General features: G+C 47.7%; 1 protein-coding gene across 1 annotated transcript in view; it reads right to left on the bottom strand.

Annotated features, from left to right (window-relative positions):
• The window catches only part of LOC138504877 (aminopeptidase Ey-like), a 170,436-nt gene that overhangs the window by 133,110 nt on the left and 9,536 nt on the right, over nucleotides 1–27,790 (bottom strand). The window contains exons 2-6 of the mRNA XM_069625289.1: nucleotides 19,294–19,463; nucleotides 13,192–13,301; nucleotides 12,983–13,109; nucleotides 5,154–5,308; nucleotides 2,991–3,104 (exon numbers count right to left, since the gene is read on the bottom strand). Of these exons, the coding sequence (XP_069481390.1) occupies nucleotides 2,991–3,104; nucleotides 5,154–5,308; nucleotides 12,983–13,109; nucleotides 13,192–13,301; nucleotides 19,294–19,463 (676 nt within the window). The remainder of the gene's footprint in view (nucleotides 1–2,990; nucleotides 3,105–5,153; nucleotides 5,309–12,982; nucleotides 13,110–13,191; nucleotides 13,302–19,293; nucleotides 19,464–27,790) is intronic.

Below are 27,790 nucleotides of genomic sequence, written 5' to 3'. Positions count from 1 at the left end.
ACTAAAACCTGCCTCGCCCATCCTGTGGGGGTGAATATGCCCAGCAATCACTGCCACTAAAACCTGCCCCGCCCATCCTGCGGGGGTGAATATGCTTAGCAATCACTGCCACTAAAACCTGCCCCGCCCATCCTGTGGGGGTGAATATGCTTAGCAATCACTGCCACTAAAAACTACCCCGGCCATCCTGTGGGGGTGAATATGCCTACTATCACTGCCACTAAAACCTGCCCCGCCCATCCTGTGGGGGTGAATATGCTTAGCAATCACTGCCACTAAAACCTACCCCGGCCATCCTGTGGGGGTGAATATGCCTACTATCACTGCCACCAAAAACCTGCCCCCGCCATTCTGTGGGGGTGAATATGCCTACTATCACTGCCACTAAAACCTGCACCGCCCATCCTGTGGGGGTGAATATGCTTAGCAATCACTGCCACTAAAACCTACCCTGGCCATCCCATGGGGGTTAACATTCTTAGCAATCACTGCCACTAAAACCTGCCCCGCCCATCCTGTGGGGTGAATATGCCTAGCAATCACTGCCACTAAAACCTGCCCCGCCCATCCTGTGGGGGTGAATATGCTTAGCAATCACTGCCACTAAAACCTGCCCCGCCCATCCTGTGGGGGTGAATATGCTTACAATCACTGCCACTAAAACCTGCCCCGGCCATTCTGTGGCAGTGAATATGCCTACTATCACTGCCACTAAAACCTGCCCTGCCCATCCTGTGGGGGTGAATATGCTTAGCAAACACTGCCACTAAAACCTACCCCGGCCATCCTGTTGGGGTGAATATGCTTAGCAATCACTGCCACTAAAACCTTCCCCGTGGCCATCCTGTGGGGGTGAACATGCTTAGCAATCACTGCCACTAAAACCTACCCCAGCCATCCTGTGGGGGTGAATATGCCTACTATCACTGCCACTAAAACCTGCCCCACCCATCCTGTGGGGTTGAATATGCTTAGCAATCACTGCCACTAAAACCTGCCCAGCCCATCCTGTGGGGGTGAATATGCTTAGCAATCACTGCCACTAAAACCTACCCGGCCATCCTGTGGGGGTGAATATGCTTAGCAATCACTCCGACTAAAAACTGCCCCAGCCATCCTGTAGGGGTGAATATGCTTAGCAATCACTGCCACTAAAACCTACCCCTGCCATCCTGTCGGGTGAATATGCTTACAATCGCTGCCACTAAAACCTACCCTGGCCATTTTGTGGGGGTGAATATGCTTACAATTACTGCTACTAAAACCTACCCCAGCTATCCTGTGGAGGTGAATATGCTTAGCCATCACTGCCACTAAAATCTACCCCGGGAATCCTGCGGGGTGAATATGCTTAGCCATCATTGCCACTAAAATGTACACCGGCCATCCTGTGGGGGTGAATATGCTTACAATCAGTGCCACTAAAACCTACCCCGGCCATCCTGCGGGGGTGAATATGCTTACAATTACTGCCACTAACACCTATCCCGGCCATCCTGTGGGGTGAATATGCTTAGCAATCACTGTCACTAAAACCTACCCCAGCCATCCTGTGGGGGTGAATATGCCTACTATCACTGCCACTAAAACCTGCCTCGCCCATCCTGTGGGGGTGAATATGCTTAGCAATGACTGCCACTAAAACCTACCGCGGCCATCATGTGGGGGTGAATGTGCTTACAATCTCTGTAACTAAAACCTACCCTACCCATCCTGCGGGGGTTAATATGCTTAGCAACCACTAACACTAAAACCTACACCGGCCATCATGTGGGGGGTTATTAGGCTTAGCAATCACTGCCACTAAAACCTACCCCAGCCATCCTGTGGGCGTGAATATGCTTAGCAATCACTGCCACTAAAACCTTCCCTGGTCATCCTGTGGCCGTGAATATGCTTAGCAATCACTGCCACTAAAACCTGCCCGGCCATCTTGTGGGGGTGAATATGCTTATCAGTCACTGCCACTAAAACATGCCCGGTCACCCTGTGGGGGTGAATATGCTTAGTAATCACTGCCACTAAAACCTACCCCGGCCATCCTGTGGGGTGAATATGCTTAGCAATCACTGCCACTAAAACCTGCCCGGCCATCCTGTGGGGGTGAATATGCTTAGCAATCTCTCCCACTAAAACCTGCCCCGGCCATCCTGTGGGGGTGAATATGCTTAGCAATCACTGCCACTAAAACCTGCCCCGGCCATCCTGTGGGGGTGAATATGCTTAGCAATCTCTCCCACTAAAACCTGCCCCAGCCACCCTGTGGGGGTGAATATGCTTAACAATCACTCCCATTAAAACCTACCCCGGCCACCCTGTGGGGGTGAATATGCTTAACAATCACTCCCATTAAACCCTGCCCCGGCCATCCTGTGGGGGTGAATATGCTTAGCAATCACTGCCACTAAAACTTACCGCGGCCATCCTGTGGGGGTGAATATGCTTAGCAATCACTGCCACTAAAACCTACCCCGGCCACCCTGTGGGGGTGAATATGCTTAACAATCACTCCCATTAAAACTTACCGCGGCCATCCTGTGGGGGTGAATATGCTTAGCAATCACTGCCACTAAAACCTACCCCGGCCATCCCATGGGGGTTAACATGCTTAGCAATCACTGCCACTAAAACCTGCCCCGCCCATCCTGTGGGGGTGAATATGCCTAGCAATCACTGCCACTAGTTTGCAGCCCTCAAACAACATCTATAGTTTAATCATTCTGACAACCTGCTGAAACCTGCTGTCGTTGTTGTGGGGGTACATGTGTGTCTGTGCCTGTTATCAACCACTATTAAGGCAGAAGACTTAAGTTTTTCTTCAACACTCTTTAACAGTACATGCAGTGGCCCGGCTCGGGGACGGGGCGGAAGTATTCTGTTCATGTCACTGTCCGGATCATGGAGGGGTCGAAGATCATGCGTTGCCCCTCACACTAGTAGAACCATTGGAAAGAGAACCCACCATGGACACTATTCTGGAGACAACTTACGATGTTCCACGATGGTTCGGCAAAGTCCGCTCCGAGGAAATGCACGTAGGAGGCGAAGCCCTCGTTCAGCCAGAGGTCGTTCCACCACTTCAATGTTACCAGGTTTCCAAACCACTAAACGGACAGAGTAAAGACATGGGCGGATTAATCACTAGAGCAGGTATTAACAATGGATGGAAAAAGCCCAGAAAAAAAGACTTTCTTCCTAAACCCATACCTCAACCTGTTTCCTTTTGCAACTCAAATGGGTTCTGATGGAAATGTATGTGTTTGTAGCTGATGAGAGCGGGTCTCCCAGAGCCAAGGAAACCCACTCTCATTCCTGCATCTGGATGACCAAAATAGCCAGCTGGTCTCCACACCAAGAACATTATTTTGCAGACACTGAATACTTGCGCACCACACCTGGTTAGCATGTTTCAAGAGATGCTCACCTTACGTACTCAAGAAAAGGGCACAGGCCGCCCCCCCCCCGACTTCATGGAAAAGGAATAACATTTTATTCAGAAATATGTGGTCCCAAACATTCCGAAATAATTAATTAAGGTGTACCACCAGACTTTTTGAGGTATCCTGAGGAGGGCCTTTAGGGAATAGCCTCTAAAAATGAGTTTGTGTGATCAGGCTGCCTCGCGGGACGGGACGCAGGGTTTAGGTACTTTAATGACAATAACTCCTTAGGATCGGGAGGATAGCTCAGGGGCAACGTGCTCGCCCTGGAAGCAAGACGACACGGAGCAACACAGGTTCGATCCCCTAGAAACCTCTGGGTATTAGCGCGTTATAAATAACCTATCATATCAGTGTACTTGTACTGCTGTGCTTATAGCATTCCCGTATTGACCAACCATGCTTGAAAGCCTGCCGTGTTGAGATAGTAGTGTTCATGTGTAAAGCAATGCAACCACACTTGCTGATGTGAGTACCCCCCCCCCCCCTTCCTCGGGGGTATCTGCAATCAGTCTACTGTACTAACGACCTTCAATGCAAAAATATGTATAATACCTACTCTGTCCCCCCTCTAACTGAGTTTCCACAAGTAACAGCGCCACAATGGCCTTGGGCTGTCTGTGCGCTATACAAACGTAAAGAATATATACAATAATAAATACATTGACATCCATGTACCCAGCGCAGTCATTTCTACATGACATTTAAAAATAATAACATTAGAAAATATCAAACAATGTGTAAATGTTGGTGTTGGAGGCTGTACCCAAGGATCGCCAAAAACCAAAATCACATGTAGCCAGGGCTTGCAGCAAACAGCGAATAAACTATACATGCAAATCATTGCAGTAGCACTCATCATACCATCGGTTAATGGGTTTATATGTCATATATGTCCTAAAGGAAAAGTGATTCACATGGAAAAAATTATTCTAAAAATGAAAAAGTAATTAGATTAGTGACACCGGATTATGAAATTACTTGAACGGCCCAAAAAGACATCATGCGTGTCTAGAGTAGCGAGGACACAATGGAACATTTAGAAGAGGAAACCCTAAGTTTCGGAAAGAGAGGAGTCAGAACCAAAGGACAGATAAGGACCCTGAAGGGCGACCCAGAGAACATCACACCCATCCTTCCTGAGGGAGGCGCGTGCGCACGCGCGCGCGCACACACACACACACACACACACACAGTATTTTTTCTATCAGTTCAGTGATACGTGCGACAAGACAAGGATTGCACACACACAAGAGCAAAGGCTGCAGTTGTGACTGTAAAAGGCACTTAAATTATATGATATGATAGGTTATAAACGCGCTTAATACCCAGAGGTTTCTAAGCACAGACCCGGGGATTGAACTTGTGTTGTTTCGTGTCGTCTTGCTTCCAAGGCGAGCACGTTGCCCCTGAGCTATCCTCATGAGCCGATACCCCATCTGCTTATTTGCTGCACTTCCAGGGTATTTTTGAAAGTACATATAAAACATGTGTGCTTCTGTCTATTTTCCACATACCTGTAGTACTCGCTTACTAATTATTGCAATGTATTTGCTGCACAAGGCTCATTTGAACACAGGTGCATTCATTTTGCAGCAATCTACAGTGACAGTGAAGACATTCATTTCGCATGAGGCCACATTGCGACCCAAGATCATATCAAAGCTTGTCGCGACATGCGTGTAACATGTTTGTATGTCACAGGGGCGGTACCTGGTGGGCCAGCTCATGCGCGATCACAGTCAGTATCCTCTCCTGGTTTCCGATGGATGATATCAAAGGGTCATAGAAGAGGGCGGTCTCCCTGTAGGTAATTAACCCCCAGTTCTCCATGGCTCCCGCGCCAAAGTCAGGCAAGGCCACCTGGTCTGCAACAGAAAGAAGGGGTCATTTCCAGACAGACGTGCAATAATGATACACACACAGTGGAAGCATTGCGCAAAACTGAGGCAAGAGGTCACACTGGGATCTGTTATGTGTGAATTGGAGAGGAGTCGTTGAATCTGAGGTGAAGAGGTGCGCTTCTGGAATTGCATTATACATTTCTATAATCAGCAGGATGCTTTACATTGGATGCGGGGTACTGGAAGTCCTGAATTTGGATTGGATTGGCTATTGATTTGCCTTAGAGTTCGGCAATCACATTTCACTTGTTGAGGACGGCAGGAGTATTTGCAGGGATCCTGGTTCTGTGTACGTCGTGCACAGACAGATGCACAGACAGAGACTCTATTTTCTTTGACAACATTCCCACTGTGAGATATTTTTGCTCCTGAAGAAGGGGATAGTCCCCGAAACGCGTAGAGCTTGAAGCTGCAGTTCAAAATTGGGAGCTTATTTCTTTGTCTGGTTTGATTTGTTTTTCATGCTGGCCATATTGGAAGTCAGTTGATAGCTTTTTTCTGTACTTTTATGAAGATATTTTGTTACCTATGTTCTAAATTGACAATTCTTTCTATATATAAAAGTGCAAATGTTATGAAATTTGACTGATTTATTTCAGCTTGTAAGGTGTGCAGGGGACGGGAGTGTCTTTAAGTTTAGACACTTTTTGTTTTATGTTTAACACATGCTGCAGTGTCAGGGCGTGTATTCCTCCCCAGCACCCAGAATTGTAATAAAATCTCTCTAAATAGTTATTTAGTTTTTGAGTAATTAGGTGTGCTCTGATAGATACTTCTTTTTGCAAGAGGTCACACTGGCCAGAGCCAGGGGGGTCTGTACTTGTCTCTGCGGCATCTAACAACTCAGCCGAACTCTTCAAAATCTGCAAGGAGCTGGCCAACCCTACTGCACTCTCTACCCCTCCTGTTGCCTACCATGCTCTTTGCAATGCCCTTGCCTCTTACTTCATTTAAAAAACCCAGGACATCCTGTCCACCCTCCCTGCCCGCAGCCCTCCTCTCCCCTCTCCATCTGTGCTTGCTGACCCTCCTTTAGACACCCCCCACCATCCTTCTCGTCCTTTCCTCTTTTCACCCCTGACAAGGTCGCTAGATAGGTCCACTCTATGAAAGCCTCGTCAAAACAAGTTCATCCCTGTTCCGCTAAAACCATCAAGGACCACATTGACACCCTCGCTCTGGCCCTTGCTGATTTTTGCAACCACTCCTTTGCCTCGGGATCCTTCCTCTCAGCTCTGAAGCACTCCTTTGTGCATCCTCTTCTCAAGAAACCTTCAGCTGATCCTTCTTGTCCAGCTAACTATCAACCAATTTCGCCCAATTTCCATTACTCCCTTTCTGGGCAAACTCCTGGAAAAGTTGTCCAGCTCTCAGCTTAACCTTCATTCCAATTCTGTTGGCTGTCGCCATGACCACCAGTCTGGCTTCAGAGCTGCCAGAAGCACGGAAACACCTCTCCTGAACATCCGTGAGGATCTGCTCTCCAACCTTGACTAACATTCCCTCTGTCCTCATCCTCCTCGATCTCTCTTCTGTCTTCGACACGGTCAACCATACCATCCTGCTCAACCATCTCTGTGAAAACCTGGGTATCACTGATTAGGCTCTGGCCTGGCTGACCTCTTTCCTCTCAGATCGACCCTCCCAGGTCCAACTTGGGTCCTTCCTTTCATCTATCTTCCTCTCTACCTGTGGTGTTCCCCAGGGGTATAACCTCTCGCCCTGGCTTTTCAACCAATACCTGGCAACTCTCGCCCACTGCATTGCCACTTTCTGCTCAAATTTCCAGTGCTACGCTGACGACGCTCAACTCATTTTCAGGCTGTCCTCTGCCACCTCCTCTCCCTCTCTCATCTCTGATTGCCTATCTGCCATTCAAGATTGGTGCCGCCAATGATCTTTGTCTGAATGCCAGCAAGACGGAGATCCTCCTCATCGGCACACCTTCACTATCCTTTCCCCTCACTCTCTGGCCGGCCTCAATTGGCCCTCCTCCTACCCCCACCTGCGAGGCTAAGAACCTTCTTTGACTCCACCCTTTCCTTCTCCGCCCACATCTCTGATGTCTCTAAAAAGTCAAATTTCCGACTGCACCTCCTCAGAGGTATTCTGCCTTTCCTCTCCTTCCCCCAGAAGCTCATGGTATCCCAAGCTCTGGTTCTCTCTAGCTTGGACTATTGTAACACCCTCTTTCTAAATCTACCTGCCTCTACTCTCCGCCCTCTGCAACTAATCCAGAACAGGACTGCAAGACTTTTCCTTGGCCTCAAGCCCTGGGATGGTATCTCTCCAGCTCTGAAATCTCTCCATTGGCTCCCAGTGGATGCAAGGATTAAATTCAAAACCCTCTGCATTGTCCGCAAGGCTTTCTGGGGCCTGGGTCCAAAATACCTTCAGCTATCCCTCCGCAAATACCTTCCCTCTCGAGCTCTTCACTCCTCTAGCTCCAACTCCCTCAGGGTCAGTTGTTTTTCAAAGAACAAGCTGGGGGTAGATCTCTGTCTTCCGTTGGGGCCTCCCTCTGGAACAGCCTCCCTGCCACTCTAAAACTTGAGGAGAACCATCTCCGGTTCCTGAAGCACCTTAAGACCTTCCTCTTTGCTTCTGCCTTCGCTCCTCTTCCCTGCTGATCTGTTCTCTCGTGGCACCGTGCACCTGGCCACCCTCTGCCCTCTGGGCCCCGGTACCTGCTCATCCTGCCACCCTCCCACACTGCCTCCGGGCCACCCATTGCACTGGTACTGTATCTGTACCCATAAAGCCCACCCCCCCTTTTCTTACTGCACTTTTCAGACCTACCCTGTCTGCTGCCTTAAACCTAGCACTTGCAAATGGCTGGCTGCACTACCACTGTTTGTTGCCTTTATTATTTATTTATTGTTATTTATCTGTTTCTCCTCTGCTTCGCACTTTCCACTTCTCCCTCCTTCCATGCACTCCCCCCCCTCTCCCATGCACTTGCGCGTTCTCAATGTCACTGGGCCTATTAAGATCGCTGTTTTGTTCACCCCTGTTCCCCTCCCTTGCCTTGTCGCGCTCTGAAACACTTGTGTACGAGCGCGATAGAAATAAAATATCAATATCAATATCAATACTTGGCGGCGTTTACAGTACTCTGACCAGAGACCCACACAGACTTCTATTGATGGCATCTTGAAAGGAACCTGCTAGCCAATGACAGCGCTTCTGGCTTGGGTCTCAACATACACAGCAAGAACCAGACTCTCGTTGAGGCCTACATGCCAAAATTATCCAGTCCAGTCGGGAGACGTGAGTCCAGCCTGGTTACCGCCTTGCATCGTGGGACTTGCACTCCTGCATTTATAATGGGGACATCCAGGACTACAAGTCCCAGAGTGCAAAGTTGAAACCAGGGCTGGAGAAGCATCTCCCAAACGGAATGGATAATGTTGGCATGAATGCAGCACCAGAGTGAGTCCTAGGGGGCAAGCGGGCGATGCAACATGAGACAGGGCACGTGCAGAGCAGGACGGTATAGAGCTGCCAGTGATAAGACTTTGGGAGGCAGGAGTCTCAGAGGCACGAGCAAAGAGGGGAGCAAACCCTGCAAACACAGACAGCACTCAGCAGCACTCAGTGAGAGAAACAACAGCACACTCCTAACAGTGGAGAGGGAGGGAGGGAGGGACAGGTGGCAAAGGGAAGCTCCCTAGAGCCAACCCGATTCACATGGCAGACGCCCAACACAAGGGCACCCTTTATACCAGTGGTGGCCAAGCAGCGACCCTCCAAGTGTTTGGCCTACAAATCCCATCAGCCCTAGCGAGCATATCTAATGCTGGGGAATATGGGGCTTATATAGAGGGCCGGCAGGTAGCCCAGCACTGCCCTATAGTCTCTCCAGTGCTGCAATTATTAGGGTGCATCTACTGCTCTCTGTGCAATTTGGCCCCAGCAGAACTTCCATTAACTGGACCCCGGGGAAAGACAGAGCTAGCTTGAGCTGTCATGGAGGTCAACCGGCCCCAACACCCCCAACATTTTCCTTTCAGAGACACTGACGTCCGGGGCACCTAGTGCTTCATTTCAAGGAAGGCGATGAACGGACCAGGCCCTAAGCCACAGCTACAATCCGTCCCATTCCGGAGAGGATCGGGCGCAGAGCAGATTTGCCCCAATATTTCCCCGCTGCGTGAGGAGACGTCGACAGCATCTCCGCTGTATATAGTTCTTGATCTAGTGCTAAGGCTTGAATCCCCATACATTTCTGCCTGACTTTATTTGCAATTCACGTGCATGGCAGCCTGCATTCCTGATAATCTCCTGGCAGCCTGCCTTACTGCTCATCTCCTGGCAGCCGGCATCAATGCTTATCTCCTGGCAGTCTGCATTCCTGCTTATCTCCTGGCAGCCTGCATTCCTGCTTATCTCCCGGCAGCCTGCATTCCTGCTTATCTCCTGGCAGCCTGCATTCCTGCTTATCTCCCGGCAGCCCGGTATTCCTGTTTATCTCCTGGCAGCCTGGTATTCCTGTTTATCTCCTGGCAGCCTGCATTCCTGCTTATCTCTTGGCAGCCTGCATTCCTGCTTACATCCTGGTAGCTTGCATTCCTGCTTATCTCATGGCAGCCTGCATTCCTGTTTACCTCCTGGCAGCCGGCATCATTGCTTATGTCCTGGCAGCCTGCATTCCTGCTTATCTCCTGGCAGCCTGCATTCCTGCTCATCTTATGGCAGCCTGCCTTACTGCTCATCTCCTGGCAGCCGGCATCACTGCTTATCTCTCTGGCAGCCTGCATTCCTGCTTATATCCTGGTAGCCTGCATTCCTGCTTATCTCCTGGCAGCCTGCATTCCTGTTTATCTCCTGGCAGCTGGCATCACTGCTTATGTCCTGGCAGCTGGCATTCCTGCTTATCTCCTGGCAGCCTGCATTCCTGCTTATCTCCTGGCAGCCTGCATTCCTGCTTATCTCCTGGCAGACTGCATTCTTGCTTATTTCCTGGCAGCCGGCATCACTGCTTATGTCCTGGCCACAGTGCATTCCTGCTTATCTCCTGGCAGCCTGCATTCCTGCTTATCTCCTGTCAGCCGGCATTCCTGTTTATCTCCTGGCAGCAGGCATCACTGCTTATGTCCTGTCAGCCTGCATTCCTGCTTATCTCCTGACAGCCTGCATTCCTGCTTATCGCCTGACAGCCAGCATTTCTGCTTACCTCCTGGAATCCTGCATTACTGCTTACCTCCTGGAATCCTGCATTACTGCTTACCTCCTGGAATCCTGCATTACTGTTTACCTCCTGGAATCCTGCATTACTGCTTATCACACCCTCGACCCAGCCATAAGTAACATCAGTCCAAAACCACCCTTGCAGCGTCATCACTACATGCCTGACGCTCTTCATAAAACAGCCATAAGCCTCTTTCTCCTGCTCCATTGCATCGTCTCGCCCGGATTCTACCTCCCATCCCAACCATAAAGCAGACAGAGCTTATCGCCAGTTCTCGACTTGACCCTACAGTCGGCTGCGACGAATTACCTATTGTACTCTATTATGACCAAAGCACGTGTTGCTAGAACTGCCACAGCAGAACTGCCTCGTACGGAAACAGCTTGCATTTGACTCGTAAGCTACTGAAAGCAAAATAGCCTACGTAGGCAAAATATTTCAAAACTGCCCTTAATGATTCAGCCCTCAGAAGCAAGGCCACCCTTTTACGAAACTGAGTCTTGCACTAGAACCGCTGAACTACGTATACCTTGCGACTACAAATCTATTGTGCACTTGGTGCAAACCAACTGTATGCTACCCAACCCCAGCGCACCACCACGGCACAGCACTCACCCCCATGGCACCTGCCAGTCACACCATCCTCACTCTAGCTGTCCTCCTCCACATTCCCTATAGACCTAAAGACAGACATGCATCCTTTCACCAACACACCACATCCAACCACCTCACCACATGACACATCCAATCCCCACTATCCCGCTGCCCTCCACATCACACACAACTTGCCCAACACCATTCACAGAAACCACCTACAAGGATACCGCACCTCTCCACACATCACTAGACCCACCACTCCAAGCTCCTCACTCTTCACCCACAACAAGCAACTTGACAAACACTGCACGCCTCCACTCATGCCATACCCTCCACAACCCCCCATATCTAATCTGAAATGTGCCCTCATAAATGCCAGATCCCTCATAGCACACGCATTGGAAATAGCCGACCCCATACCAGCTAACAACCTAGATCTCCTTGCTATCACAGAGACGTGGCTCCATCCAGCAGCTGGTTCTCACCTCATGCTGGCTATACCAGATAACTATAACATCACGAGAACAGACAGGACTACTGGCAAAGGGGGAGGCATTGCCATCATTTCCAAATCACAACTAGGTCTACGAGAATTCACCTCGCTGCCCTTCCCTTCAGGGGAGCTCATGTCCATCAAACTGCCCAGCTCAGGGGGCACACCTCTGAGAGGGGTGGGGGTGCATTCCTGAGGCCTAGGCTCCATGCAGCCCTTCCGCTGGGTTGCTAGTGGGCCTCTAGGTCATGGGCTGTTAGCGCTCAAATGCTTGCAGGGCAAAGGTCCAGATAGAATAGTCCACAGGCCAGAAGTTAGTGGGAAGAAGAGATGCTCGTAGGCTTGGGGGATTGAGAGTTGGGGGGTTGGGCTTTCAGGGATAAACAAGTTGGACGCAACACACTGGCCTCCTATTCCAGAATATTCTGGGAATGTGCAGCTCCTCTGATGATCAGCTGTGAAGGAAGCTCAGAGAAAAGCTCTTCCTACTTAGTTAAGGCCTGAAACATGTGAAGGCAGAGACCTGGGAGTTATAGTCCTGAGCAAAGCTGGCAGTTCCACTCAGGCACAAGGTATAGAAAAAACGATCACGGTTTAGGAATGTGTACATGTATTTCACAACTGGCTGTTTCTGCAGCTTAAGCAACAAAAAAGGTGATGGCTGGAAGGTTTAGAATTAATCATAACCTCTGGCATTGCTCTGGGCAACCTCCAGACCATTGTTCTTCGCCTGCCGAGCCATTACAGAAGGGGAACGAGCATATGCAAAGCAGGCTTAGTCCCACCCCAAAGGGGCAGTCCAGCGTGAAGTGCTAGACTGCTGACAGCAAGCCACCCAAGCCAGCCATGTTTCTATGACTCCACATCACCTTGAGACCTTTGGGTCATGGAGCTGGCTTTCAACACAGGTGCTCACTCAAAATGTGCCGAGTAATTGTGGCGCTTTTCCATTCCTCCTACAAAGACATTTCGATCTATGACCCCCGATGGGAGGCCCATAAATCACCCCCAGCAGATCTAGCTCAGCCCTTCCGAGGACAATGAGTTCAGTGTTATTAAATTGGGTTCTACCTGGTATTACAGCGCTTAGAAGTGGGAGGAATCGCCGAAAGTGTGCTATATAAGAACGCAAATAATAGCAGTAACATAAATAAATACTATTGCTGTTGTTCTGGATGTTATTGTTATGAAAGCTCCATCTCGCCCTGACAGGTTTCCTCTTGATCCCATTGGCTCGCTTGTCCCAAGGCCTCTAGCAACAGCGGAACTCACACATGCCAAACACATTATAAGAGACATATTTACTACTAATCCACCCTGCAAATGTGTCTTCAGAAGCACCCATAGGTCTGCTCACCTGACTTTGGCAGCGGGTAGGTGGCGTTGAAGTAGGACTCCAGGAACCTCAGAATCCGGCCGGTCACGTTCAAGGCGTAGGCTCCGTGACCATCCAAGATGGCTGCCTTGCGCCCCCAGATCTGGATCTGAAAGAAGAAAGCAGAGGTGGCTTCTTTCTGATTCATCCCCCCAGCTCAGCTTGACTGAAAGATAAAACTCACACTCTACCTGCACGCCGCTGTCCACCTGCTCAACCTTCTCAAAGTCAGAAACGACGAAAGCCAAGAGATACGTGGACATTTTGGGAGTCCTTTCAAATGTTGTGACGCTCCAGGTTGCTCCATCTATCTCTCTTGTGGTCGTGCCTGGAGTAAGGAGGATTTCTCTGGTGTGAATGCTTGGACAAGCCTTCTTTCTCATTCAGTTCATTTGTGTGTCAGGTACAAAATCATGCATGATGCGGCCTGCATTAATATAGCATTAAGGCCCGCTGCTCAAGGATGTATCGGCCGTTACTGCCATTGCCAAGTTACACGCCCACACTGAAGGTGGGGAGGGGGCCTATATCGATGGGAAGAGCATTAAAGAGCAGCATCGCCTGAGGCGGGAAGGTTGTGATGCTACTAGAACATTTATTTATTTATTGGGCATGTGTAGTGTACCCATGCAGCGAAATGTTATTCAAGGCGCAACAAGACAAAAGAGGCGGGGGCGGGGGCGGGACAGGGATGAAGAAAAACAAAAACCGCCCTACTAGGCATTGTGTCATTCGGATCATGCAAGTCCAGTAAGAAGAAGTGCGGGGGATGGGGGCAGGAGGGCCCAAGGGTTATGCGAGTGCCAAGGGGAGGCCTGGTGGATGGAGCCAGGAGAGTGCAGAAAGTGCAGGGGAAGAAGGTCCACATGCAAGTGCAAGGGATGGGGCTGGAAGGGCTCGATGCGGTGCAGCACAGTAAGGCAAGTGCAGGTTGGAGGGGGTGCTTCGGGGGAGAACAAGTGCCGGGGTAGATTGGTCGAGGAGGGCCTGGTGCCTTGTGAGAATCTGAGGAAACCAGGCAGCCAATCAAAAGGAGGCAGAGGGGACATTAGCAGGGGAGGGGAGGGGGTGAGGGAAGGAGGAAGAGAAAAGGATGGTCTTCCAGAACTTAAGGAGATCCGGCTCCAGTCTTAGAGGGCAGGGAGGCCATTCCAGAGGGAGGCAGCTGCGGAGGAGGGAAATCTACCACCCACTTTCTGCTTAGAAAAGCATCTAATCTGCAGAGAGTTGGAGCTAGAAGACCGAAGGGCTCTAGAAGGGTGGTATTTATGGAGAGAGAGTTGGATTAGTGTGGTCCCAGGCCCTAGAAAGCCTTGTGGATGATGCAGAGGGACTTGAACTTGATCTTCACAGTGGAGAGATTTTAGGGCTTGGGACATGCGGTCCCTGGGCTTGAGGCCAAGGATAAGTCTCACAGTCCTATTCTGGATTAGTTGAAGAGGGCGTAGGGAGGAGTTACGCAGATTAAGGAAGAGACTGTAGCAGTGGTCCAGCCCTTAGAGGACAAGAACTCTGGAGACATTGGGCCTCATTACAGGTCCAGCGGTAACTATGCCGGTGCTATCAGCATGTTGCCGCGGGACCCGTAATGATTTACTGGCGCCTGACTTCCCATTGCCACCCGGAGATTACAACCCCGGCGGCCCAGAAATTCAGGCACTGGTAAATTGTAATTCGCCATTCCCATAGAGTCCTATGTCCTATGGGACTCTATGGGAACGGGGACCACGGAAGCACTGGCACTGTTGTTAACGGTGCCGGTACGTCCGTGACGGGGCTGCCTACCATGGCCGCTGTGTCCGGCAGGGTCAAACCCGTCGGGCACGGTGGCTTCGGCAGGCAGACCCGTAGTTTGCCGGTCCAGAAACAACAGTGCTGGTAAGTTTACCGTCACCATTGTTTCTGGACTGGAAAACTTAGAATGAATGAGGCACATTGAGTTTCTGTGGGAAGGTGAGAAAAGGGAGAATTCCTCTGAGGCGGTGTAGCTGAAAGTGGGCCTTCTTGGCAATGTCCGAGATGTGAGGAGAGAAAGAGAGAGAGGAGTCAAAGATGACACCAAGGTTTTTTGCCTCACCAGAGGGTACGCGGAGTGTGCCCATGGAGAGCAGCCAGAGTGTAGGAGGAAAAGAGGGTGCTGGGATCCCAATGAGATGGATCTCAGTCTTAATGGCATTACAGCAGAGATCATTAGCAGAGCATCATGCCTGAATAGCAGACAGACAGTCAGGAATGAGAGAGGAAGAAGACGAGGCAGAGGATGGAAGCTTGAAGGAGAGCTGCGTGTCGTCCACATAGAACCAGAAGTGAGGAGAGAAGGCAGAGATCCAATGGGCTAGAGGGGCAAGGTAGATGCTGAAAAGCCATGATGAATGAATAGAGCCCTGAGGGACACCACAGGTGGAGAGTGAAATGGGGGAGAGAAAAGGTCCCAATTGAACCTGGGAAGGTCGGTCAGAGAGGAAGGAGGTCAGCCAGTCCAGAGCCAGGTCTGTGATGCCAAGGGTATCACAGAGCCGATTTATAAGGGTGGAATGATTGACTGTATCAAAGGCAGAGGAAAGGTCAAAAAGGATGAGAATGGATGGAGAATTGGAATCGAAATTTGCGAGCAAGTCTTCACAGGTGTTCAGGAGTGCAGTTTTCGTGCCTCTGGCTGCACTGAAGCCAGACTGGTGGTCGTGGAGACAACCAACAGATTGAGTGTGGTGGATCAGCTGGGAGATGAACAGCTTCTCCTAGAGTTTGCCCAGGAAAGGTATAATGGAGATCGGGCAGTAGTTAGCCAGGCAGGAGGGGTCGGCAGAAGGATTTTTGAGGAGAGGGTGCACAATGGAGTGCTTGAGGAGTAACGGGAAGGATCCAGTGGCAAAGGAGTGATTGCAGAAATCAGCCAAGGATAGAATCAGCCAACATTCCACCTACCAAGGATAGAATATTCTCTTTAAAATAGGGAGAGAAAAAGGAGACATATTGGAATGTAGAGATAAAAGCCTCGTTCCAGCCATGATTACCCTATGCAGCTGAATTGCCTGCAGTGGAACATCCTTGATTCCCATGTTCTCATTTTTTATTTCTTTATTGTATTGTATAGCGCCTTATTGCCAATCCAGTGGTTTCAGAGTGCTAAAGGTGTGAAGGGGTGGATAAAGGAGATACACTGTCTGAGAGAGGGGGGAGAGCAGGAAGTAGGAAGCCACCAAGTCGCGCAGGAAGATGGAATGGATTAGGCAATGAATACATTAACCTTGTAGCGATTAGTACATAGCATGTTACAACAGTGGACACATATAACATAATAACCTAATCATGGCACAGGGAGCATTTACGGGATTGCTTCTGGGAGTGTGTGTGAGCTGTGTATTAAATATTGTAGGCTTTGGAAGCCGTTTTTGACATAGGTTCTCTTAAACAGAAAACTGCAAACATATCTTACTTTTCAAAATCCTGAGCTTGCAAATAACAATTAATTGCTATGTATGGATTCAGCTGCCCACTTTGGCTTACAGAACGAGTTTTAGCATGTTACATAGCCAGGCACAGCTGCGAAAGAGTATGTTGATGCCCTGGCTGGAGTGCATATTAAGCCAGGGTCAAAGACCTTTGTAAAACTGCACCAGCTGTAAAATGTATAAATGCTCTCCTTTGAATGTGGGTGGGCAGGCACAGACAGATAATGTGAGGGCAGGTGCTTTACATGGCAGATTGTACAACCATGTGGAGATCGCTGCAGCTGTAATAAATTAACCTCTCTCTCTGAGAATTAGACATAATTCTGTTCCGGTGTTTCATTGTGCCTTAAACTTATTTTCTGAACACAAGCGGGAATACAAATAAGTATTTTGCTACATGTGGACATGTTATGTTATGTTATTTTGTATTTATATAGCACCTTATGTACCATTGGTATGATCTCAAGGCGCTGGTAGGTTGAACGCCCTCGGCCTCGCCCTCGCCCTCATTCACACATGGTAAAGCAAGAGAGAGGGCGAAATGTAAGATTATCCAGTGTTGAACGATTGAGGTCGGACAGGCACATAACTCCTTGTATTGCCCAGAGCAATGGGCAATACAGACAATTATATGACCTGAACTTTGACATGTGAGCCCAAGTGAAGCAAAAGTGCGTAAGGAGGGATTAGTGCACAGAATTGCCATATTGCCTAGTGGATCCGGGCAATAATGCTATTAGCACTCAGTCGCAGGGTCGGGGGGCGGCTGAGTGACAGATGGCAGCAGATTCCAGCAGAACCTCTGGCCCAAGGGCACACAAGGTGGTGTGTCAGGGGCAATTTGCTGAAGGGAGTAATCAAATGGGATGTTGAGGCAAGTGGTGGCTATGAGGGGAGGGCCGGCACTGGGAGGGCTTGAAGGCACCCGGAGCTGCTCATGGGGGTATATCTGGCTTCAGAATCCATGGCAGCACCAGAGACTAATGCCCACAAGTTCCCAAACTTGATCGTCTCTCAGGACTCGAAAGCTCTACTCTAGGGGCTAATAGGTTGGGGGCTCGTTAGTGTAGAGCTTGGAAACACAGAAGACATGCTCTTGTGTGGGGTGCAGGCACAAGTGTGTGTCTGTGCCTTGGCCTTCGCGCAGTCCCTGTGGGGGTGCTTGTTTGTTTGTTTGTTTATTAATTTGATAATGCGCACTAAGCCCTTGGGCAGCTGGGCGCAGCAGTACAAGAATTCTCAAAGCTTAGTTACATTGCCTGTCGCAGGCTTGTGCATACATGTGGATACAGTGTGTAGTACAGTAAATGAAACAGTACAGACATATGTCATACGTGGATACAAGTGATTACAATATGAATACAGTAGATGACGTAGTATAAACATTACCATTCGTGGAGCATGGAGAGATAAAACTAGATAGATACAATAGATACAAGACGCCGGTCCGGCTTAACAATGCGTGAGTTAGTGAGTACCTACGGCTGTAGTTATGGACAGGCAGGGCCGACGTGTGAGTTGCAGTAGTATTATCAGGTGCAGTGGTCCTCAGGGTTTTGTTGTTGGGCATTGGGTGAGGGTACCCATTAGAGATTCACACTCCTTGGTGGAGGGTGACCATATTTTAAGAAGTAAAAACCTGGATATACTATGGTGAAAAGGTAAGGCTAACATTTGTGAGGTTTCACAAAAAGACCACAACAATAGCGAGGTGTGAGGGGCTTCTCTGCCATTATAATGATATATTAAAATATAATTTCCTAGAGACGCGCAAGTATAGTGTGGCCATGAATAATGCCTGGGGCAGTAGGGTGACATAGGGACATAAGGGTTACCACGAGGAGTGTTAATCCTGTCCAGGTGATCCTAAAATCAACAGTTCCGCAACAAACTAGAAGAGCGAATGTGATGTTTAGGGATCAAAATTATGATTTGCACAAACACACACAATTCATAGAGAAATACCTCATCCAGGGGACGAGATGTTAGCCGAGGAGCAAAGCGCATGTCTTGAGAGCAAGATAACCCAGAGCAGCACAAGTGTGAGTTCTGGTCCCCGCGCTTAGAGGCTGGTCTCCGGTATTCAGCGTGTTATAAAAGATTAATTAATTCATTAGTAAGTGCAAAGAAGCAAAATTGCATCATGGGTACAAAGTAGGAAGCATTCCATACGTTGGTGCAAGCAAAGAGGTCTTATCAAATTAGGAAAGGTTGCCCCGGGAAGTGGGGCGTCTATCAGATGCTGAAACCTTCTCACTCTATGAGGGTGTGTGGAGTTTTTTGCAGCTTAAATATGGGGCCACTTCTCCAGAACAGACAACCCCAATAGGTCCCCAGAGTACATATTTCAATTGACCCTTTACAGAGAGTTTCCACTGGACCCTGGTGCCAATTGCATACGTATGGCTTTATGTACGTATACATTACTGTTCTATAGAAAGCTCCGGCTGTTTGGAGTAGAATCTCGCGGCACTGTATAGGCACCTATGCTTTAGCCCATATTGGTACTTCCTGGTGTGTTATTCCGCTGGCCGTGTGTGGTCACATTTTCATGAACCTGTAGCCTGCGACTGGCTCCAGTAGAAGGGCTTCCTAAGTGATGATCTGACCTGTCCATTAGTGCACATGTGTTTCCATGTGTGTAAAAGGGCAATTCAAACCTTTCATCATGTTTAGTGGTTTGTATGACATGGGGATATTCGTTGCAACACGTTCCGCACAGCCGTGTTTGTACTATGAATATGTTCTACCAATGTTATGTGATAGACTATTTTGTTAATCCCTTTACAAGAGAAAATCATACATGCATGGTTATGACTCTTTTTTGTAGGATACATGTACGTATGTCCTCCAGTAGCGGAAACTTACTTGTGTTCGGCATGTTGGAGAGGGCCACAAATGGTGGCTTGTAGACCAAGGTGATGTTGAAGGTGGCCTTCATGTCCGGCTCATCGAAGCACGGGAAGGCCTTCCTGGCGTCGCAGGATTCCATCTGGGTGGTCGCAATGATCCTGAAATACATACAGTGGGAATGTTAGCGTGCAGCCCCTCCTTAGGCCTCCCTAATAGCATATCAAGGACCTCTACAGCTTCTGAAGATCCGCCATTGGGCAGAGGCTAGAGTGTGTGATGTCAGAAGGCCTGTCCCGAGGTCTTCAGGTTTGGCAGCCATTTTGGCACCCATCCTAGTCAGACATTTTCGGTGAATGAGCTTAATATGTGTTTGGTATGTGACGCTGAAACGATGTGGAGGACCCCAACCCCCTTTGAGAATTTCAAACACCCTTTGTCTAATCCCAATACCAAAGACTTTGTTGGATGCGATCGATGGATGGCACATAATGAGACAAAGCTGAATGCATAAAAAACCTATTCCATGTTTTAGGCAACCTGTTATCTTTCCTGGGCAATTGCATTGGCCACCTGTGTTAGGACACACCCCTGCCTTAACTCTCACTGATCTGATCCAGGACTGATCCACCAGTTCAACGCAGACGCCAAACAATATGTGCTCCACTGCAAAGTGATTCTCGTCCTCATTTTCCCACAAAGCATTCAGCATTTGCAATATTACTCCTCCGTGGGGCTATGGGTGCACACCACACCTGCGAGCCTCCTCCGCGGGGCTGTGGGCGCACACCACATCTGCGAGCCTCCTCCGTGGAGATATGAGCACCCACCACCTGCGAGCCTCCTCCGTGGGGCTGTGGGCGCACACCATACCTGCGAGCCTCCTCCACGGGGCTGTGGGCATCCACCACACTTGCGAGCCTCCTCCACGGGGCTGTGGGCACACACCACACCTGCGAGCCTCCTCCGCAGGGCTGGCGGCACAAACCACACTTGCGAGCCTCCTCTGCGGGGCTATTGGCGCACACCACACCGGAGAGTCTGTGTGTGTGTTCTCTTGCATGTGGGTTAGTTTTGTGACCTGGCATCTGTGCGTGTTCTTTTGCATGTGGCTTAGTTTTGTGACCTGGCGTCTGTGTGTGTTCTCTTGCATGTGGCTTTGTTTTGTGACCAGGCATCTGTGTGTGTTCTCTTGCGTGTTGGTTAGTTTTGTGACCTGGTGTTTGTAGGTGTTCTCTTGCAGGTGGGAGACTTCTGTGACCTGGCACCTGTGTGTGTTCTCTTGTGTGTTGGTTAGTTTTGTGACCTGGTGTCTGTGTGTGTTCTCTTGCATATGGGTTGGTTCTGTGGCCTGGCGTCTGTGTGTGTTCTCTTGCGTGTGGGTTAGTTTTGTGACCTGGTGTTTGTAGGTGTTCTCTTGCAGGTGGGAGACTTCTGTGACCTGGCACCTGTGTGTGTTCTCTTGTGTGTTGGTTAGTTTTGTGACCTGGTGTCTGTGTGTGTTCTCTTGCATGTTGGTTAGTTTTGTAACCTGGTGTCTGTGTGTGTTCTCTTGCGTGTGGGTTAGTTTTCTGGCGTCTGTGTGTGTTCTCTTGCATGTGAGTTGGCTCTGCAGCCTGGTGTCTGTGTGTGTTCTCTTGCATGTGGGATCATTCTGTGGCCTGGCGTCTGTGTGTTTTCTCTTGCGTGTCGGTTAGTTTGTGACCTGGCATCTCTGTGTGTTCTCTTGCGTGTGAGTTGGCTCTGTGGCCTGGCGTCTGTGTGTGTCTTCTTGCATGTGGCTTAGTTTTGTGACCTTATCAAAAATGAAGTGAGAGAGGAGGGCACCACTTATGAATTAAGTCTTTTTAGTAGTTGCATTCGATGATCAAACAATATGTTGAAGTATATTCAAAAAATATTTTTGCCTGGAGCAGCCAATCCATAAAAGGTCCTGTAGCACTAGGACCTATTCAAACACAAAATATCCAAAAAACAGAGTGACTACACTCTATTAGGAAAGGCGCTTCTCAGTTAGCCCCAATTAGGTTGCTTATCTTAGATTCACTGTAGAGTATATCAAAAAATGTTGGTCAAAAAATTCTCAAAAAGTAATAGGTTTCATAGCAGGAAATGTTTAATGCACATTCCTGAAGTATCTGTAGTTACAGTATATCTTTGTAAATCACACAATGGGCCTCATTACGACCCTGGCGGAGTGGGTTTACGCCAGCGTTATTCGCGGCGGACCCGTCCGCCCTACTACGAGTTCCCGTAGCGCCATGGAGCGTTTTCCGCCTGGTTTTTCCGGGCGGAGAAATCCATGGCGCTACGGGACCTTGTAGTTAATTACGCCACCGTATTTTACGGTGGCGTAATTAACGCCTTCCCCACTCCCATTATACCCTATGGGGCAAAAATGGGAATGGGGAAGGGTAAAATGGGGGATGGGGATTTACCGCCCGCCAAGGTCGGAATGGGGCGGAAAATCCGCCAACCCCCATGGCGCTATCGGCAGCTTTCCGCCGTGCTCCATGGTGCATTTTGCACCGCGATTTCCGCCAGGGTCGTAATGAGGCCCAATGAGTGTTCATCTGAGATTGGCCATAATACTCTGGTGCCAATGCATTTCGGTTGAAACCTTCTTCAGGGCGGTATTATAGCAAAACTGATATTACATGGCTAATATAGTAACAACATTAATAGAATGCATCACAATGTACACAAAACGATCAAGTAAAAAAAGTATTTACAAAAGCACATACCGATTCGTGTATCACATCCGCATATAAAGATAATGGGGAGAATAAAACAAAAGAGCATACTAATTAGTTTACTGTCATGTTTATGTCTGTTCTGTATACATTTCAGCCTTTAAAGGCAAGTCATACCTTAGTCATGCCATAAAGCGTTTGGATCGTGAAGTTGTACAGTTGCACAATGAGTAAATCTACAAGAAAAGAATAGATGTAACTCTAAGTGGCCCTCGTGGACATCAGAGGATGAAGCTTACTTAACGCTGTGGATAGCTGTGCTTCCCAGCAGCTTCAAAGACGTGTGTGCCGAGTGAGCTGCATCTAATGCGCTCGCGCTCGCAATTACTTTCGTTTTAAGCGTTTCCATGGAGACAGTGCGAGGCGTCGCGGTCCGGTAGGAGCACGTACGCCTCGCGCCCCACCCCCAGGTGGAAGCCCTGGGGCGGGGATGTCTCCATGGTAACTGGCGTTAGGACGAAGCCTAAGCGTCTCTTGCCTGCATGTGCTGTTAGTAATTGATTCGCATTCAGGGAGAAACGCGTATGCAAATCGCTTCAAGTGTATCTTCTCAGGGATACTTGCATATGGGTAATTCATATGGAGATATTGTGTAAGAGAGACAAGTTGCTGTCACATTGTGTACACAAGGTACAGTGCCCAAGACTAGGTCTACCCCAGTGTGAGAATGTTGGGTAAATGCAAATGCTATCTGAAAGGCAGCTAGATATTACCAATTTTACATGAAGCTTATAATGGGCCAACAAGTAGATATAAATATGTGGAAGTGTAGTAAATGTTGTTTACAACGTGTGCCTCCATAGTGACAGAGGTAACAATGTTAAATCAGAAAGTTCAAAAGTTGCAACGCAATTAAGATAAATATACAGCAGGCATATAACAGGGAGCCTTAGAAACAAGAAACAGAGGGTCCACATTTGCATGAAAGAATGTCAACAATATTGCTTATTCAATTACTCCGAATGGTTCTACAGAAAGCACATGTAGTTTATTTCTTCATTGAGTCCCTTTGGAGTAAGGGAGCCAAGGCGGTCAATCCAGAAGGTTTCTCTCTGGTCCATCTTCCTTTGGAAATTCTCATGCGTATCGTTTTTAGAAACCACTTCTAAAATTACAAAACAAATCTGGGCCAAGTTATGTTTCCTCTCATCCCAATGTCTTGATACCGCTGAGTTTGGATTGTGGTTCCTTATGCATGATCTGTGCTCGTTCCATCTAGTTTTGGCTACTCTTAATGTCTGACCCACATAGTACAGTCCACAAGGACATTTAATGGCATAAATGACATTGAATGAATCACATGTAGCAAAATTCTTGAGTCTGATTGTCTCCCCTGTATGGGGATGTTTAATTGTTTCTCCTTTAGTTACATAGCCACAATTGCTACAATTCAAACAAGGGAATGTCCCAATTTTTTCTGTGAGTTTTTTCATCAGCGCGGGTTTCGTTTTGACTAATCTGTCTTTTAAGTTTCGGCTCCGCTGGTAGTCAAATGTAGGAGCTTCTTTAAACAAGTGCTCCACTCGATGGTCACAAAGTAATGTGTTCCAATGTTTCTTAATAATGCATTTGATGCAATTACTTTGACGTGAATATTTGGAAACAAAGACGAGTGGTGGAGCTTGATCCTGCTTTGTCTTGACTTTCAGTAAGTCTTCTCTTTTCTGAGTGTCTACACGAGCTTGAGCCGTGCTTATCTCTTCTTCCGAATATCCTCTGTCTAAGAATTTCTTGCCCATTTCTTGGATGGCCATCTGGCAGTCTTCTGGATCACTTACCAATCTCTTCACCCTCAACATTTGACTGTATGGAAGGTTTTTTATAAGGCTAGGTTGATGGAAGCTTAGGCGTTGAAGTAAGTTGTTCCGATCCGTTGGTTTCCGAAATATGGTGGTTTGATATCCCATAGTGGTGATTTTAATGTTTACATCCAAAAAATGGATTTCTGTGAGTGTGAATTGAATACGGGCATCTATACTATTGAGGTATGTGAAGAAATTGATCAATTCTTCTTCTGTGTCTTTCCATATTTCAAATATATCGTCAATATACCTAATCCAAAGGCCTAATTTGGAATGCCAGTGTTCAATCTGTAGTATGTTCTCAGATTCAAATTTGTGCATGAAAGAATTAGCATAGGAGGGAGCCATGGTGGCTCCCATAGCTGTCCCAGCTACTCGGAGGGAGTAATCATCTTTATATCGGAAGTAAGAGTTATTACTTATGAACTCAAGGAGAGCCATTATGAACTCCTTTTGGGCTGGTATCTCTTCCGCATTCAGTAACATCCACTCCACCGCCTCACTTCCTAAATTGTGGGGCATCGATGTATAAAGGCTCTTGACGTTGATTGTGAAACAGATGTTGTTACAGTTAAATGGAGTGGAATTCAAAAGTTGTAAGAAATGGGTAGAGTCCTTAATGTATGTATTGGTTTTTTGAATAAGCGGTTGTAAAAAATAATCCACGTATTTGCCTAAAGGTTCTAGTATACTGTTCATCCCTGCTACAATGGGTCTCCCAGGGGGTTTAACCGGATCTTTGTGCACCTTAGGGAGCATGTAGAAGTGTGGTATTCTGGGGTGTGGATTGGTCAAAAATGTCTTAGTATGATGATTAATCCATTCCAACTCTTTCGCCTTATCTAGCACCGACTTCAAGTTTTCCTTTATCTCAGGTGTTGGATCATGTGTCAATTTGGCATATGTATTGGCATCACTCAATTGTCTTTCACATTCTTCTTCATATTCTCTTGTGTTACGAAGTACTAGGCCTCCTCCTAGTCCGCAGCTCTTATTGTGATCGATGGATCTCCATATAGATCGCGTATCAATTTCAGTTCATGAGGTTTCATATTTCGTGGGGAATGGCATTTAAATTTAAGTTTTTCAAAATCTCTTGTGACCTGTTTTTGGAAGATTTCAATGGACATATACTTATTGGAGGAATAAAGGTACTTTTACTTCTGAATTCCTTCAGTTCTGCTTCTTCCTTAGCTTGTTGATCTTCCAGCTCATTAAAGAATACCTTCAGCTTCATCTTTCTGATAAGTTTATAAAGTTCTATTTTGGACTCAAATAGTGTACTGTCATGTGTTGGAACAAAGCTTAGGCCTTTCTGTAATGTTTCTGTTTCTTTGCTGGTCAATATTCTAGTAGATAAGTTCATTATTATGTTCTCTTTTGTTGAAGTCTCGTGTTGGGTTTCCCTTTTGGTCTTTCTCCTCCCCCGTCTCGTTCTCTTCTTCCTTTGTCTAAAAAAGAACTCAATGTGCTCCTAGGTGGTGTATCTTCCGTTGCTCTCGAGGAGCCTGAAGTACTTGCCGTGTTAGTTTCTTCTCGGTTCCGGGGTTCCCTTTCTGTATCTGTCCCCGAGCTTGAAGTTTCACTTGAATTTATGGGCTTGGGTTTCCTTAGTGGGGGACCATATTTGTCCATCCAGTTATAAACTTCGTCTTTGAGATAGTCATAAGTGTCCCTTTTGAACTTACGTATTTTCTTGGACTCCAATTCTGTCTTGTAATCAGTCAATTTCTCGTTAATTTCTTGAAGGATAGAGTTAACTTCTTCTCTGTTCAATGTTGTTACTAACGCCTCTTCAATCTCCTGGATTTCTTTATTCAGATCAGTTATATCTTTTGCCAACTCTTGTATGGTCAGCAATATGAGATCTAGCGAGCACTTGTTAAGTATGGCTTCCCATTTCTTCACAAAAGTTTTACTCTCCTTGCATAATGTCGGACGTAACTGAATGCTTAGTCCTCTCGGGATTCGTTGATTCTTGTGATATCTCCCTAAGGTTATCGCATGTAATTTGCGGTTTATTTCCTTTCGGATTAGATATTCTAATTGCTTGATCTGTTGTTTAGGATCTTGTTGTTTACTACTGCCAGTTCCAAAGCCGCTGTCTATTATAAGATCTAAAATGGCATCTGCTTCTTCAGACGAGAAGCCCAATGTGTCTGCCCTGTTTGTGGTCAGGGCTTCAATGTCGGTATATGACATCCTATTTAGGTTCCAGCAATCCTTATGTGTTCTCTGCTTATGGGTTCTTCAGGATTGTGTGCTCCACCTCTTTGTGCTAAGTGAACATATCAATAAATGAAGTGAGAGAGGAGGGCACCACTTATGAATTAAGTATTTTTAGTAGTTGCATTCGATGATCAAACAATATGTTGAAGTATATTCAAAAAATATTTTTGCCTGTAGCAGCCAATCCATAAAAGGTCCTGTAGCACTAGGACCTATTCAAACACAAAATATCCAAAAAACAGAGTGACTACACTCTATTAGGAAAGGCGCTTCTCAGTTAGCCCCAATTAGGTTACTTATCTTAGATTCACTGTAGAGTATATCAAAAAATGTTAGTCAAAAAATTCTCAAAAAGTAATAGGTTTCATAGCAGGAAATGTTTAATGCACATTCCTGAAGTATCTGTAGTTACAGTATATCTTTGTAAATCACACAATGGCCCTCGTTACGACCCTGGCGGATTTTTTCCGCCATCGGCGGACTTTTCCGCCATGGCGCAAAGTCCCTTTACGCCATGGCGGATGGCGGACTTACCGCCCCATTCCGAGGTCGGCGGGGCGGTAAGTCCCCATTGACCCATTTACCCTTCCCCATTCCCATTTCGGCCCCATAGGGTATAATGGGAGTGGGGAAGGAGTTAATTACGCCACCGTAAATTACGGTGGCGTAATTAACACCAAGGTCCCAGAGCGCCATGGATTTTTCCGCCCGCAAAAAGCGGGCGGAAAAATGACCATGGCGCTCCGGGAACTCGTAGTTGGCGGTAAGGGGTCGGCGCAGCTAACGCTGGCGCAGACCCCTTAGCGCCAGGGTCGTAATGAGGGCCAATGAGTGTTCATCTGAGATTGCCCATAATCCTCTGGTGCCAATGCATTTCGGTAGAAACCTTCTTCAGGGCGGTATTATAGCAAAACTGATATTACATGACTAATATAGTAACAACATTAATAGAATGTATCACAATGTACACAAAGCGATCAAGTAAAAAAAGTATTTACAAAAGCACATACCGGTTCGTGTATCACATTCGCATATAAAGATAATGGGGAGAATAAAACAAAAGAGCATACTAATTAGTTTACTGTCATGTTTATGTCTGTTCTGTATACATTTCAGCCTTTAAAGGCAAGTCATACCTTAGTCATGCCATAAAGCGTTCGGATCGTGAAGTTGTACAGTTGCACAATGAGTAAATCTACAAGAAAAGAATAGATGTAACTCTAAGTGGCCCTCGTGGACATCAGAGGATGAAGCTTACTTAACGCTGTGGATTGCTGTGCTTACCGAGCAGCTTCAAAGACGTGTGTGCCGAGTGAGCTGCATCTAATGAGCTTGCGCTCGCAATTACTTTCGTTTTAAGCATTTCCATGGAGACGGTGCGAGGCATCGCGGTCCGGTAGGAGCACGTACGCCTCGCGCCCCACCCCCGGGTGGAAGCCCTGGGGCAGGGATGTCTCCATGGTAACTGGCGTTAGGACGAAGCCTAAGCGTCTCTTGCCTGCATGTGCTGTTAGTAATTGATTCGCGTTCAGGGAGAAACACGTACGCGAATCGTTTCAAGTGTATCTTCTCAGGGATACTTGCATATGGGTAATTCATATGGAGATATTGTGTAAGAGAGACAAGTTGCTGTCACATTGTGTACACAAGGTACAGTGCCCAAGACTAGGTCTACCCCAGTGTGAGAATGCTGGGTAAATGCAA

The sequence above is a fragment of the Ambystoma mexicanum genome, chromosome 11, assembly GCF_040938575.1.
Source record: "Ambystoma mexicanum isolate Mex_15411 chromosome 11, UKY_AmexF1_1, whole genome shotgun sequence".
Lineage (NCBI taxonomy): Eukaryota > Metazoa > Chordata > Amphibia > Caudata > Ambystomatidae > Ambystoma > Ambystoma mexicanum.
The sequence above is the reverse complement of the archived record's forward strand: the minus strand, read 5'-3'. Positions and strand labels throughout refer to the sequence as shown.